The 14,352-nt window shown below is 55.5% G+C and overlaps 1 protein-coding gene across 4 annotated transcripts; it reads left to right on the top strand.

The window, feature by feature from the left end:
* Positions 1 to 877: 877 nt before the first annotated feature.
* ADISSP (adipose secreted signaling protein) lies at positions 878 to 14,098 on the top strand. 4 transcript variants are annotated; one of them, XM_015078150.3, is made up of 6 exons: positions 878 to 1,036; positions 7,937 to 8,052; positions 9,546 to 9,688; positions 12,074 to 12,212; positions 13,097 to 13,219; positions 13,451 to 14,098. In XM_015078150.3, the coding sequence occupies exons 2-6, from the start codon at positions 8,034 to 8,036 to the stop codon at positions 13,549 to 13,551; spliced, it is 525 nt and encodes a 174-aa protein (XP_014933636.1). In that variant the 5' UTR covers positions 878 to 1,036; positions 7,937 to 8,033; the 3' UTR covers positions 13,552 to 14,098. The 4 variants fall into 4 exon arrangements, with proteins under 4 accessions (XP_014933636.1, XP_014933637.1, XP_053056168.1 ...); XM_015078151.3 differs by having other exon boundaries at positions 885 to 1,036; positions 7,883 to 8,052; XM_053200193.1 differs by lacking the exon at positions 878 to 1,036 and adding an exon at positions 1,440 to 1,474.
* Positions 14,099 to 14,352: the final 254 nt, after the last annotated feature.

Genomic DNA, 14,352 nt, shown 5'->3' with positions numbered 1-14,352 from the left:
GAGAACCTCGGGCTCTGGAAGGCTCCCCGCAGGCACTTTAGGGACCCTGTCAAGGCCAGCGAAATGTGGGAGGAGAACTGTTGTTCCAGGACCACCCGCGGAGCAGCTACTGGAATTCCTAAAGACCCTAGGACCACGCCTCTCGCTTCCAGTCTCCGTGCAGGTGCTCACATCCCACCCCGAGACGCTGAGCTACGCGCATCCCGCTGCCATGGCGACCGCCTCCATGGAGACCAGGAGCAGAGGCTGCGGTCCCCCGGGGCCCATCCCGCGTGCCTTCTTTGTTCTGATGCTTAATCGGGCCGGTCCGGCTCCCAGGACGCCTTTCGAGTCTGCGCGAGAGCGCTTCCTCTGAGGCGGAGGGATAGGGTGGAAGAGGAAGAGGCTGAAACCCCGAGGTCGCAAAGTGGGAAGGATGGAGGTTTCTCAGCTCCTGAACCGGAGGACCTAGCTATGCCCATATCGATTGCCGATGCGGGCTTGTAAGCCTAGGGAGAAAAGAGACCTACAGGCGCCCCACCTATCTCTGAGTCATGCCTTATGGCTGCTCGAGGGGACAGAGCCCAGGAAAGCCCCCTTTCGAGTTGGGGCCCAGGCGGGTCGTGCAAACTCCACCGCTGAAGTTGGGACGCGGGCGGGGCGTATTCGAGACGCTCCTCCTTCCCTCTCCCCTTTCCGCCCCATGCTGGCCCCTGGCTACGTCTGGCTGCCTGGATCCTTTCATCGCGAGAACTCGCCGGGCCGTCGGTAGGTGTAGGCTAGCCTGGCGCAGCAGAGGGCCCCCTGCACGTGATGCAGTGGCGCAACGCCCGTTGGCGGTTCTCTGGCGTCCTCTTATTGGTCGGAAGAGTCCTCGCCCCACCCCCTCGGTCGGCCAATGGGCGGAGGCGGGGGTGTGCCGGTGAAGCGGGCGGCGGCGGCGGCGGCGCGGGGTTCCCTCCTCGTGCCCGGCGTTGAGTCCCTGCTGCCGCCGCGACCGCCACCGCTGCCACCGCGGTCGACCGTGCCCGACTGGCCCCGGGGTGCGCCCTGCACGGTGAGAATGCTCCTCCTCCTGCCACCTCCCAGTTCCGCCCCACTCGGCGAAATCTCCTCCCGGTAGAGCGCCGTCCTAGGCAGTTGGTGACTAGGACCCCACCGGGCTGGGGCGACGGTTCCGCTGTCGGTCCGCACCGGGGTGCTCTCTGGCATCTGAGCTGGGGAAATGTCAGTCCGGAGGCCGCGGATGACCGTTAGGTGGTGGAGACGGGATGTTTTCCGCGGCGCGTTGTCGGGGGTACGTGTGACACAGCGAGGGTGGGGGCGTAATGGGGTCAGCACCGTCAGCACACACGTATCCCTCCCCCGCTATTGTCACTGCCTCGCTGTGTGACCTTGGACCAGTAGCCTCTGAACCTCTTGTTCTCGACATCTTCAGGGAGGAGGGCGGTGATGTCGGGCAGTGCGGACTCCTGAGACTCCTGCGTCAGCAGAGGTGAGGGTGGGGAGGGCAGAGGATTATCTATGAGGGACAGAGCTGCCACCTAGAAGCCTGCGAGGGGTGTGATGGAGGGGGGACGTCTAACTGCATCTCTTCCCCCAGAAGATGAGAAAGGGGCGGTGATGGGGCGCCACACCCACGGGGATGGAGGCCCTGAGAGGATACAGGGTCTTACACCCGGGCCCCTGATGCCTTTGGGGGCTTGGCCATATCCTTCCTATCATCACAGCAGGAGCGGTTTTATTTAACTTCTGGACCAGGAGCTCTGCTGGACTGAGAAGAGAATCTTTAGGTTGCCTTTTTTCTTGAATCTTGGTACTGGGAAGTGGGAGTAGGGCATTTCTCTCCCCTGGGAGCTAAAGAAGGTCAGGGGCAAGTGTCGCCCCCTGGACCAGGCCTGGCCTCTACTTCTTGGGGTCTTCAGGTGATAGGCTCAGGGCAAGGCCTCGGTGGGGCAGGCAATCTGGAGTTTAGAGGGGTCTAAGAACCCTCTAGCTGGGGCATGGGGGATGAGTTTGGGGAGACAAAAGTGTGTGGGATGGTAGGGGTCTCTTCCCCACTTCACCCCTGCTTGTGAGAGAGAGACACTATATTTAACCCTGCACTTTTGCCTGGTAGAGAGAGAGGAAATGGAGTCACATCCAGACTGATGTAAAACTGCCACCACCAAACCTGGCACCCAGCCTTGCCTTTCCAGGCTTTGTTGTAGGCATGCAATTCCCTCACTATGTGCCCAGTCCTATGTCAGGTTCTGGAATCAGCAGGTCAGTGTCATCTCAATGGGCACTCTGTTTACAAGTTTGAGCTTTAATGAGAGGCTGGACAGTGCTCCTGCTGGACTGCGTCCTTAAGCCAGGATTTAGCTGTGGGCTAGGGTGGGGTGGGAGTGGGGGAGGCGGGGAGGTAGAACGTCGTGGAGTTCCTGGCTCAGAAAGTCCTTGCACAGGTTGAGGGTGGGGATGGAGGAATGAATGAGAAAGAGACTCCAAGAGTTTGGGGCCGTGCCCCCAGCCGCAAAGCAGAGGACCTGCTGGGGCTTGCCCTGTGATGCCTGGGATCTGAGGGCTGCTTCTGAGGCCGAGAAGTGGTATCAGGGGTGCAGCTGTGGGATGGAGGGCAAGCATGGCATGTTCTGGAGCTCCAATTTGCCATGGGTACTGTCTTGGTGCTCTTTTCAGTCTGGAGTCTTGGGCCCTATCTTGGGACAGCCTGGAGTAGCAGCTAGCACCCTGTGGGACAGGAGCCTAGGGGGCTGAGAACTCCGGGTTTCTGGGTAACTGTCCATTTGTCCTTCTGTTTGCTCACTTGCCGTGTCCCTGGACCTTCTCATGCCAGAGGTTCCACTGGGCCTGGCTGCGCCCTGCCCTAGATAGGGTAACCTTGAAGCAGCCTTTCTCTTTAAAGCTGAGAGGGACCTCAGCTCTCTGTCTCCCAAAGAGACTGTTCCTCCAGTTTCCCTGAGAGTAACTAAGAACCAGACAAGACCTGTAAGGCCCTTGTTCCAGCTTTCCATCCCTCCCCATCCTGTGACTGTCCATGGTATCACCACCGGTGCCTGTTGACAGTTTATCTAATCTGGGGAGGGGGTCTTGTTTTTGTTGTTGGGGTTGGGACATTTCTTAGAATATACATTCTTCACATCTTCCTCTGTTTGAAGGGGGCAGCAGTCTGCAAGTCTGCTCTCTGGCAATCACTGAGGACCTGGCTGGCTTGGGAATGGGGGAGGAGAGAGGCAGGAGAAGGGAAGAGGGGGAGGCCCCTCACCCCTTGAGCTGTTTTCTGAGAAGGCTGAAGTCCCTGGGGCCCACCCTGAGGGCCATTCCAGGATTAGCGTGAAGAGCCTCTCTACCACTGCTACCCTGAAATTGCTGTTGCTTTAGAAACCGGGCCTTTGGGATTTGCTTTTGCAAAGATGCGGGTGGAATGGGCAGCTCTGTCAAGAGGTTCAAGTACCAGCTGCACCAGATTCTCAGAGGAAGAGGTCACTGCTTATTCCTGTGTTACAGATGAGGAAACTGAGGCACAGAGACTGAAAGTAACTTCCCATGCTGCCTGAATGTGAACCAGCACTGCTGGGCCCTGGAGCCCATGCTCCTGATCACGTCCCCACTGTCTCTGTGGGGCTGTGCAGCTTGGGCCACACTCAGGGCTTGGCTAGCACGGGAAGAGGCCTGGGGTTACCAGGGGGCCTAGCAGTTCCTGTGGACACAGCTGCAGCAGGGGGAAGCTAGATACCTTCTCCTCCTGCTTCTGCTGTGGAATTGTGTTTGGATGAGAGTCTGGCTCCCACGGGACAGAGACTGACAGGGCTCTCTGCTGAGAAAGGAGGCTTGCTTTTTCTAGCCTCCTCTGGCCCCTTAAGGCACTTGCCTTCCATCTCTGTGTTCTCACTGCCCAAGCGCTACAGGCATGCTTGAATGCCTGCTCTGTACTGAGCTCTGGGCAGTGCAGAGGGCATTCCATCTCAAGGGGAGCAACTGATTGTGGCAAGGCTAGAATAATGCCCAGTGGGAGGCCACACTCCGTGAGATGGGGGGAGGGGAGTGCCCTCTGGGGCAAGGGTTGGCTAAGAGAGCAGGGTGAGTTCCTCTTTCTGAGAGCTTCCGGTTTAGAGTCACTGGCCTTGACATGTCGCATCTACCAAGAGGGTCCAGCCAAGGCCCATGCTTGGGTTCCCCTTAGTTTGGTCATTCATTCATTTAACGAATATAAACTGGACACAGCTGCTCCCTACCAGGTGCTGGGCTGGGTACTGGGGACAAAGAGTTTGGCAAAAACACAGTCCTTGCCCTGGTAAGGTGGGGAACATAAAATGATGAACATAAAATGAGGATTGTGCTACCCTAAAAAAGTCCTCTGGGGCTGAGACCGAGGCTACGGTTTGGATGGGGGCAGGGGATTGTTCCAGGCAGGAGGGAGGGCCTGGATGGAGGCAGGCAGGCCATAGCAGTGGGTTATTGGGAAAGACAGGGAGGGGTCCCTGCATGTAGTGGGTCAGAGTGTTTGTGGAAGGAGTCTCCAGGAGCCTTTCGTCACCAGCCACTGGTTAAGAGTTTCACCCGGGCCTGCAGGAAGGGTCTTGGGAGATGGGGGGACCTTGCAGACATTGAGTTGTTGTTCGCCTGTGGCTGCAGAGGTGTGGCTGGAGCAGCCTCTGCAGAAGGTAGGAAGCGGGCCTGGTACCTTCGTGCTTGGTCATTTTTCACATTTTTTACATAGTTCTGAGTCTACAGCTTCAGCAGACGGCTGGAGTAGGTGGGTTGGGGGGCAGGCCTCTCTTTAAGGGCCAGGCTCTCTGGGGATGAGTTGAGCATTCCAGGGTTAAGGGGCTGCCTTTCTGGGACTGACCCCAGAGTGGCACTGGCCAGAGATAAGTGGGGGCATAGTTCCCTTCCCTGTTCCCTGGGCCTGGGAGCTAGCTGAGGTAGGGGCCGGGGGAGGGCCTGGGGAGGGCCTGGGACCTTGGGACCCAAGCCTTGCCCTTCGCTGTACCTCTGTAGGCTGCCTCACATCTGTGGGAGGCTGGTACCTGAGCTGTTTACAATGCTCATGAGGCCCTCGGGGCTGGGTGGGCTTCTCTTGCACTGGGAAGTGGGAAAGGAGTTGAGGCCTGCTACTGGGGCAGCTTGGTACCTAAGGGACCTCAAGGTCATGTCCTCTGCAAGCCCAGCCCCCAACTAGGAGGCCACCCTGTGGTTTCTCTTCATTCCCCGGATTAGCCAAGGTCATTCATGGGTTGCTCATCTCTAAATACTTCAGTGTGTATCTGTGAAAAATAAGGACATACATCTCTACATGACACAAGTCCATTATCTCAACGAGATCAGCTAATATTTCTTAATGCCACCTCAGATCTAGCCCCATTCACATTTTCCAGTTATCCCCCAAATGTCCTTTCTTTATAGGTAGTTAGAACCCCCTACCCCATTTATTTTTCTTCTTGCAGCTGATGTGGTGGAAAAATCCAGGTCACTTGTCCCATAGAGTATCCTTCTTGGTCTCTTTGTGTGTTAATTTAGAACAGCAGTTGGCAAACTTTTTCTGTAAAGGGCCAGATAGTAAATATTTTAGACTTTGCAGGCCATGTGGTCTCTGTTGCAACTACTCAAAGTAGTTTTGCTTTAGTGCAGAAGCAGTTTTGGACAACATGTAAACAAAGGCGTACAGTTGTATTCAAATAAAACTTCACAAAAAACAGGCAGCAGCCTCAGGCTATAGTTTGCCCATCCCCTATTTAGAACAGCTGCCCCTCCTATATTTTTCTTTTTTATTCTTTTTAAAAAAAAAATTTTTTTATGTTTATTTTTGAGAGACAGAGACAGAGACAGAGCCTGAGTTGGGGAGGGAGGGGCAGGGAGAGAGGGAGACACAGAATCAGAAGCAGGCTCCAGGCTCTGAGCTGTCAGCACAGAGCCCCATGTGGGGCTCAAACTCACAAACTGGGAGACCATGACCTCAGCCGAAGTCGAAGTCGTCGAAGTCAGATGCTTAACCGGCTGAGCTACTCAGGTGCCCCTCTTTTCTTTTTTCTTTTTTTTTTAAGTTTATTTATTTTGAGAGAGAGAGAGCGCACGCGCAAGCGCCAGGGAGGGGCAGAGAGGGGGAGAGATAGTCATGTCGGTGCAGAGCCCCATGTGGGGCTTGAACTCATGAACCGTGAGATCATGACCTGAGCCGAAATAAAGAGTCGGACGCTCAAATGACTGAGCCACCCAGGTGCTCCTCTCCTTTATTTTTCTTGCACTTTGGGGGGAAAAAACCAAAATGACCCATCAGTTGTCTTGTAGAATATTCTGACTTCTGGGTTTGCTTCTTTGCTTTTTCATGGAGTTATCTAATGTGTGCACTAACCTCTGCATTTTCTTTTTTTTTTAATTTTTTTTTAACGTTTATTTATTTCTGGGACAGAGAGAGACAGAACATGAACAAGGGAGGGTCAGAGAGAGAGGGAGACACAGAATCCGAAACAGGCTCCAGGCTCTGAGCGGTCAGCACAGAGCCCGACGCGGGGCTCGAACTCACGGACCGCAAGATCGTGACCTGAGCCGAAGTCGGATGCTTAACCGACTGAGGCACCCAGGCGCCCCTAACCTCTGCATTTTCAATAAGCAAGAAGTTAGAGCTTGGGGCTTCTTTAGATCTAGGTTAGACATTTCAGGCAGGACCCCCTTGTCAGTGATGCTGGGACTTCATGGCGTCTCACATCAGGAAGCCTCTGTGTGTCAGGTTGTCCCATTGTGAGTGAGGGGAGCTTGACAGCGTATGACTGGCTGACACTACATCCCTCCATGCAAACTCGTGTCATTCTTCTTAAGAACCCCAGGCCATCCGTAGGTGGCACTGGGGCATCTGTGAGCATCTACTTCTGCCAACCTTTGCCCTCCTTGTTAAGGATCCCCTGCCTCCCTGCCTCCAGCCTTTGTCTCTTTGGCACTTGCTTGGCATTTGGCCATTCCTTTGTTACTTAATAGTGAGGATTCTTCTGTAAAGAAGAGCCTTCCTTTAACCACCGGGACAATTTAGTTACATGAAAGGCCGAGGGACAGGCTGAATTATTTCTCTTTATTGCCAGTTTTCCGAGTAAAGAGGGCCTTGCTACTGTCAGTGAACGAGGGTTTGGGTGTGTTTATTTTGCGTTCTTCTTTTTTTGTAATCTCTGTGAATGCTCCAGTTTTATGTATTCCATCTGTTTCCATCAGTTGCCCTCATTATTCTTTTTGATGCTTAGATGGTCCCAGCTCAGCCCATCAGAGGCCAGGCTGCTCACACAGGCTTCCTGGGGGTGCCTCCCGCTGCCCCTGCCCTGAGGCTGCCCTTGGGGAGCTGAGCTAGGAGGCTGGCCCAGAGAATGAGGCCAGAGGCCAAATGGTGGGTTGCAATGGGGCAGTTCCTTCACGGGGCATCTGTTCAGCATATGGCACTGACCTGTCACCGGGAGGGAATCTCCAAGGACCCATCTTAGGTGGGCCCCCATTCTCGCTCTCTTTCAAGCATCTTGTTGACTCTGACCTAGACCCAGATGCACTGGGTGTGTAACCTGAATAATGTGGCATCTGGCTACAGGAGGGTCTAGCCCTTGGGGTCACCAGCATGAGAACTAGCCTCTAAAAAGTGCCAGTGGTATCCTTTTCAGGCTGTCCCTCCTGCCAGCCTCAGGTGGGTTGGGTACCAGAGTCCCGTACCGATGCTTTGGCACTGAGAAGCCACGGCTCAGCACATGCTGGTGGGGCTCTGGGTCAGTAGGGCATCAGGCAGGGGTGAGGGCTCTTGGGGAATGTGAGGAGTGGGGGAACAGAAGCCCCTCCCCCCATGCTAGAGGGTACAGGCACCCCTTGGGCTGTTGAGAACAGCAGGGTGTTGGGTTTTAGTGTCTTCCCTAAAGAGATCTCTGCTTTCCCCCAGCCGTAGGGCCATGGGTGGCCCTGACCCCTGCCCTCCCCACTCCCCATCCTTCAGGCTCCTGCTGGCGTCCCTGAGCATGGGAGGCTGCTGCGCTTGAGCGGCGGTGTCTGGCTGGAGCTGCGCGTCTTTCTCCGTGGCAGGGAGGGCATCCATGGCTGCAGCCAACAAGGGTGAGTGCCTCCCTAGCTTGGCAGATTTGCACAGGTCTCCCAGGGGACCCTGGTGGGAGGGGTATTGTTACTTGTGGGGCCTGCATTGGCTGTGTGTGTGTGTGTGTGTGTGTGTGTGTGTGTGTGTGTGTGTGTGAGAGAGAGAGAGAGAGAGAGAGAGAGAGAGAGAGAGAGAGAGAATTACATTACATCAGTGTAATTATACCAGTGTTTTTGTTGGGTCCCGGTGCTCATGCAAGCACTAGCAGGGAACCTGAGGACGCTTGCTGGCTCCTTGGTGTGCTGGTTTATGGAAGTATGTGCCCTCATGTCCCTATGTTTCAGCCCCGCTATTCCACTGTGGGGGCTGGTGGGGGGCATTAGGACCTGGGGGTGAGCACTGAGGCTGATAAGGTAGGTAGGGCCACAGGAGGCTGCAGAAGGGAATTTTGGTTTCATTCACGGTCCAGAAGGGCTCACAGAGGGTTTTAGGCAAGGGAGGCCAGGTAAAATTTGAGGGTCAGTTCTGGGGGCCTCAGTGGGGAATGTGGAAGTGCCAGGCTGCCCCTCCCCACTCCCCGGGCCTCCAGTGAGTGTTCAAGAACCCAGGCCAGGTCCGGCCCAGCCCCTCCCACCAAAAGGACTCTGGGCAGGGCTCCTGGGAGTCCGTGGCTGTGAGCCAGAGAGGATTGAGGTCCTTCTCATGGCAAGATGGGTCTCCCCCAGCCCAGGCCCTCAGCCCAGCTCCAATTGCTCTGTCCATCTCAACTCCCTGCCTCCCGGCCTTGGAGAACCAGACACAGCTAGGGATAGCTGAGGGCCCTGTGTGTTTTGCGGGGTGGGGTGGGGTGGGGTCATGAAGTAGAGGAGGGAAGGGTGTTTCTGGGAGGGGGTCTGAGAGGCTCCCCTGGGTTCTTCCATCTTCCTTGCTGGTGATCAGTGATGGAGTTAAGAGGTAACTGCAGCCTCTTCTAGGTGGGCTCAGTGTGGTTTTTGGCCCCCTTTGCTTTCTCCCACCCCCAGAAAGGTCCCAAAGAGGCTGTTTGTGTCCCTGCCCACCTCCTCTCGGGTTAGGATTCATCAGGAGGGGCCTTGGCACTGACAGACCTGGAAGAGAAGATTCCAGAGATGGGAGCTTGGCACTGTGAAGGAGAGCACGGCGTAGGGTACCCAAGGCCTGGGGCTAAGAGTCTGGAGGACTCTTCTGGTCTCTGTCATCAGCCTCTTCTCCTCTAAGTAAGAGATTGTACTAGCCAATCCCTGACTCCCTCTGTCACACCAGTTCTCAGGGTGCTTATATTTTGTGGGAGGACTGGGCAGGTGGGCAGCTTTAACCCTCATAACCTCTAGTGTTCAGTAGGACGTGGCCTAGCCCTGAAAGGAGTCCAGGCAGTGTGTGCTAGATGATGTCAAGGGTAGTTGCCAGGGGGTTGGCCAGGGGGTGACAAGGGGGAATAGTTTCCTGGCGGTAAAGGAAGCCGGCAGCCCCTGGAGCCCTCCCACTCTCTTCCTAGGCAACAAGCCCAGAGTCCGGAGTATCCGCTTTGCGGCAGGCCATGATGCAGAAGGTTCCCAGAGCCATGTACACTTTGATGAGAAGCTGCATGACTCCGTGGTCATGGTCACCCAGGAGAGCGACAGCAGCTTTCTGGTCAAGGTATGTGCACACCTCCCCCACCATCTTCCGCCTTACTCCCTCTACATCCTCCATGGCCCTGCCTGGCTTCCTGGACCTGTCTGTTCCATTTCCTCTAAGCTGGCTGCAAAGGCACATCTTTGTCCCTTCCTGGGCCTTGGTTTCCCTATCTGTAAAGTGGGAGGGAGGTGGTGAGATTGCAGTGATGAAATGAGTACCTTTAGCATGGTACTCGAACAAGAGGAACCGAACTCTTATTAGTGTCACCCCAACAACAGCAATGGAAGGTGGTATCAGGGCTCGAGGTGCCGCAGGGCTTGGGTTCAGGACCAGGCCCGCTCATCTGTCTCTGTGACCCTGGGCAGGTCACCTCAGTTTCCTCTTCTCTGAGATGAAGGCAGTTCATGCCTCAGAGAGTTAGTGCAAGAATGAGATGAAAGAACACAGGTGTGAGGGGAATTTTGCTGGCAACAAGGTGTGACGTTATTTCCCTTCTTGCCAGACCTCTGGCTGATTTAGGCTCTTTGCGGTATGAGTGTTTACTGAGCACCGCCATGCTTTCTGGGTGGAGCGTCCACCTCTCTCAGCGTCACACCTCACACACCCTCTGGTGTGACTTCCCCGACTGCTGGGGCACTATCAGATCCCACGTGCACTTGAAGGTGCAGGAAGAAGTGTCTAGAGGGGATGGATTGTGGGGAAACGGAGTGAGGCCTTCAGGTTGGCAATAAGCCAGGGCTCTGAAGCTGAACAGGAATGCCCTGGCAAGGGGAGGGCATCTGGTCCATTGAGACCTCCCTGAGGAGGGGCCCAGATTCATCATTTTCTGCCCAAATGTAACATCCGTGCTCTTTTCCTTTAGCTGATAACTTCCTCAAGGGAATAAACAGAATGAAACAAAACTTTAGGGAATAGCTCCCTTTCCCGCCACCTCCCCATTGCAAAATCCATTGACGTCTATTAGAGAAAATTTGGAAGCTAGAGAAAACTATAAAGAAATTTAAAAGCACACACAATCATAGTATCTAGACACAATGACAGTTAATTTTTGATGTGTGTCATTTCAGCTTTTTTGGCTCTACAAAAACAAAAAGCTAGTATCACAGCAGTGCTTTGCTTGCTTGTGTTGTGAACCATTTCCTATGTCAGTAAATAATTTTCCACAAGATTTTACAACTGTCTGGTATTCCATTAAATGTATCATCATTGATTTAGCTGGTTCACTATTCCTGGTGTTACGAATGTTTCTATTTTTTATTGTTATAAATAGGGCAGCAAGGAGTGTTTTTTGCACATCTCTGAGATTTCCCCTGGAAAATTCTGCAGTTGGTGCGGCTGGGCCACAGGGTCACCATTGGCAGGATAGCCAGAAATCGTTCTTGAGGACTGTGTCCTCCACCTGCAAAGTGCGGGAGCCACATGGGCTAAGCTTTGTCATACCGTGATGTCTGCCTGTCCCATCGAAAGGCCAAATGCTTCACGCAGCCAGTCCTAACAAGCCCCAGGAACAGAGCTGTGCAGCCCTTGAAACTGAGCATGCCAGTCTGTGTGCACATAAGTTGTGGGTACATTACGCACCCCTGTGCCTCCTGGACTGCCCTCTGGCCAGCCTACCTGCTCAGCTGCCACCCCAGCTTGTGGCCCTTCACATGACTGGACTTATCCAAGGTTGGCATCTGTCCCAGGGGGCACTGGTTGCCAGTCACCGTGTATGAACAACAGAAATGGCTTGTGGGGCTTTGGGCACACTGAGCATTTGAGTGGGCAGGCAGGCGTCCACGTTCAGGTGCCAGCAGAGTTCAGTAGCTGGTGCCCATGGGCCAGCTTGACACTGACACAGCTGGCCTAGTGTCTGTTTTTCTAATTCTATCCCGTCCTTCATCCTGTGCAATGTGTGTGCTGCCCACTGTCTCCACAGGAGTGGCTAAAGGACCCGTGTCCCTGACCCCAGCCTATTGGCTCTGGGCAGGTGCTGGCAGTGGCGGGGGCAGGTGAACGGCCTGCATCGTGGGACTTTGAGCTAGCTTCCTCTGTGGGCAATGGCTGGTGCCTTGATATGTGCCACACGTGGCAGGAGTGGCCAAGAGGCCTAGGGAGACCTTTACGCTGGCCATACTGCCTGGCTTCCATTTCCTTATCTATAAAGTGGGCCAACGTTTGCTGTGGGGCCCACACAACAGGTGCTGAGTAACCAGCTGAGGGGATGAGGTCCTCAGGCGAAGTGCCTGGAGCCACTGGACTTGGTGTGTGGACAAGCTGGAGTGGCGGAGGGAGTTAGACCCCCTCTGGGATTCCTATAGCAGCCAGTGCAGGGGCGCACAGGATCCCAGATGGCAGGAGCTGGGTGGGCCCTGGGGTAGGCTGAGAGTGACTAGGTGCCTCCCCCTCCCCACCTTCTTGCTACAGGTTGGCTTCCTGAAGATCTTGCACAGGTATGAGATTACCTTCACTCTGCCCCCGGTGCACAGGCTGAGCAAGGACGTCCGAGAAGCACCTGTCCCTAGCCTACACCTCAAGCTCCTCAGCGTCATGCCCATCCCAGAAGGTGTGTGCCCTGCTCAGGGTGCTGGAGGCCTACCCTCCTCCAGCAGGGCCTGGATGTAACCAGAGTGAGAGCATGGGGTGCTTCCCCCTGTTCTAGGGTAGATGGGCAGTTCAGCAGTTGGGCGACATGACGCCTCTTTAAGAGCTTGCAGTGTGGCGTCTCAGCAGCTCCCATGCCCCAGGCCTTGCTCCCTGGGCAGGGGTCCGCGGGCTCACCCTGCTGGCCAGTGCCTGTGTATCACCTGATAGTACCCTCAGTGAGGTGGTGGAGCCAATGAGCAACTGGCTCTGGGCCTCCAGCTCTCCCTCCTGTCTGCCCTTCAAGAAAAATCTGCCAGAGCCCCAGGGACCCTGGGCAGCTACCTCCTAGCACCCGGCAGTCACAGGCTTTGGAGTTGGGACTGCTTCTGCCTTCCCTGTAGCTTCAGGCCCTCTCCTGCCACCTGGAGGCTAGGGTGTCAGTTTCATAGTCACTCACACCCCAGTTTCAGTTTCATGTCCCCCTATTTCCTCCTCATGACTTTGCCCTTAAGTGGATTCAGTGAGCTCCCACAGGCCTTTACCTCTTGCCACCCCATCTGCGAAGGCCTTGCCCATCCCCCTTTCCCTATCAACCCCCTCTCCCTGCCTGCCATTTTGGGGAACCAGTGGACCCTCCTCCTGGAAGCCCGAGTTTGACCCTTGGAGCCATAACAGGGTTGTCCACAGGCTGGAAACACATAGACCTCATTGAAGAGAAGGAAGTTTCCAGGGCCTGTGTGCCCAGCCCTGGGGGGACAAGTCCTGGGCCATCCTTACTCCTTTGGAGGAGGTGGCCAGTCTTGGTGCCAGTGAGTGCTGGGGGACAGGGGCGGGAGGCCACAGAGATGCTGATCATCTGGGCAGGTTACAGCGTCAAGTGTGAATACTCGGCACACAAAGAAGGAGTCCTCAAGGAGGAGATGCTGCTAGCCTGTGAAGGTGGCACCGGCACCTGTGTGCGAGTGACAGTGCAAGCGCGAGTCATGGGTGAGCGTGCGAGCTTTGGGTCTGGCTAGAGGGGGGAGGTTCCAGCTTGACTGCAAGGGATTTCTGCCCTCCCCATCTGAAAGAGGGGTCCTTGCTCTGGCCTGGGGTTCCCGGGTACCTTCCCCCCACCCCCATCCCAGCAGAGCCCAGAGGGAAGGTGGAGGGGAGTCTCCTTGAGTGGGTGGGGCGAGGGAACCAGCCTGGTATCCTGATTTGTCACCTGCCTTGCAGACCGACACCATGGCACACCCATGCTGCTTGATGGGGTCAAGTGCGTGGGTGCCGAGCTAGAATACGACTCAGAGCACAGCGACTGGCACGGCTTTGACTGAGGCCTGTGGCCCTGCGCGCCTCAGAGCCCCACAGCCTTAAACCCCACCTCATCTCCCCGAACGCTGTATCATGGTGTGGCTTCCTCACCCCTCCCTGGGGTGGGTGTGGGGTGTCCAGGGACCTCTCACCTCTGCCTTCATTGTGCCACCTCCCTGCCTCTCGTGTGTCCTCCTCTCCCACTTCCTCCTCTCTGTGTGCCTCAGTCTCCTGCCGGAAGAAATGGGTTGAGCCCCCAAGGAGGCTATCTGAGGAGGGGAGGGGGGGGCCTGGGGTGGGTTCTACCCACCCCCCACCCCAAGTCACAGGGGCTCCAGCCAGGGCTTGGGAGAGGAGGGAACTGGCTCTGTGACGTCGTCGTCACTCCCATTACTGCTGCTGCTGTCTGGCTTTTGCCCTCCCCTGCCCCCTCCCTCTTTCCTACTGCTGTCCACACTGAGTAGGAGGGAGGTGCAGTCCCCAAGCCCTAACCCCCAGATCTGTGTTACTTGGTTTTTAAAGGACTGGTTGGGATAAAACCCTAAAGAAATAAAAGTTTCAGTGGACATCGGAGGCCAGCTAATGTTTGTTTTCCATCGCTCTGAGAATGCCCAATCCTATGCAGATGAGTTAAGGAACAGCTCTGGTTGTGTTCATTGTTTTAGGAGGCAAGGGCACTTCATGGTATTATAGCACCTAGCCCCCAAGGAAGTATGCACGAGTGGTATTTTAGGCCTGGGAATAGTTGACATAAGTTTGGCTGGGGTGAGGCCTTATGCCTAAGCCAGAGAGAGGTCTTAGGGGAAGTTCTGTTTGGGATATTT

Source organism: Acinonyx jubatus, chromosome A3 (genome assembly GCF_027475565.1).
Source record: "Acinonyx jubatus isolate Ajub_Pintada_27869175 chromosome A3, VMU_Ajub_asm_v1.0, whole genome shotgun sequence".
NCBI lineage: Eukaryota > Metazoa > Chordata > Mammalia > Carnivora > Felidae > Acinonyx > Acinonyx jubatus.
Note: the sequence above shows the minus strand (reverse complement) of the source record. Positions and strands in the feature narration are given on the sequence as shown.

What these genes read in the sequence shown, in the direction of transcription:
- ADISSP (XM_015078150.3), top strand. An exon ending in ACAGCAGCTTTCTGGTCAAG is followed by an intron (nt 9,689 to 12,073) that starts GTATGTGCACAC and finishes TTCTTGCTACAG; the next exon opens with GTTGGCTTCCTGAAGATCTT. An exon ending in CGTCATGCCCATCCCAGAAG is followed by an intron (nt 12,213 to 13,096) that starts GTGTGTGCCCTG and finishes TCATCTGGGCAG; the next exon opens with GTTACAGCGTCAAGTGTGAA.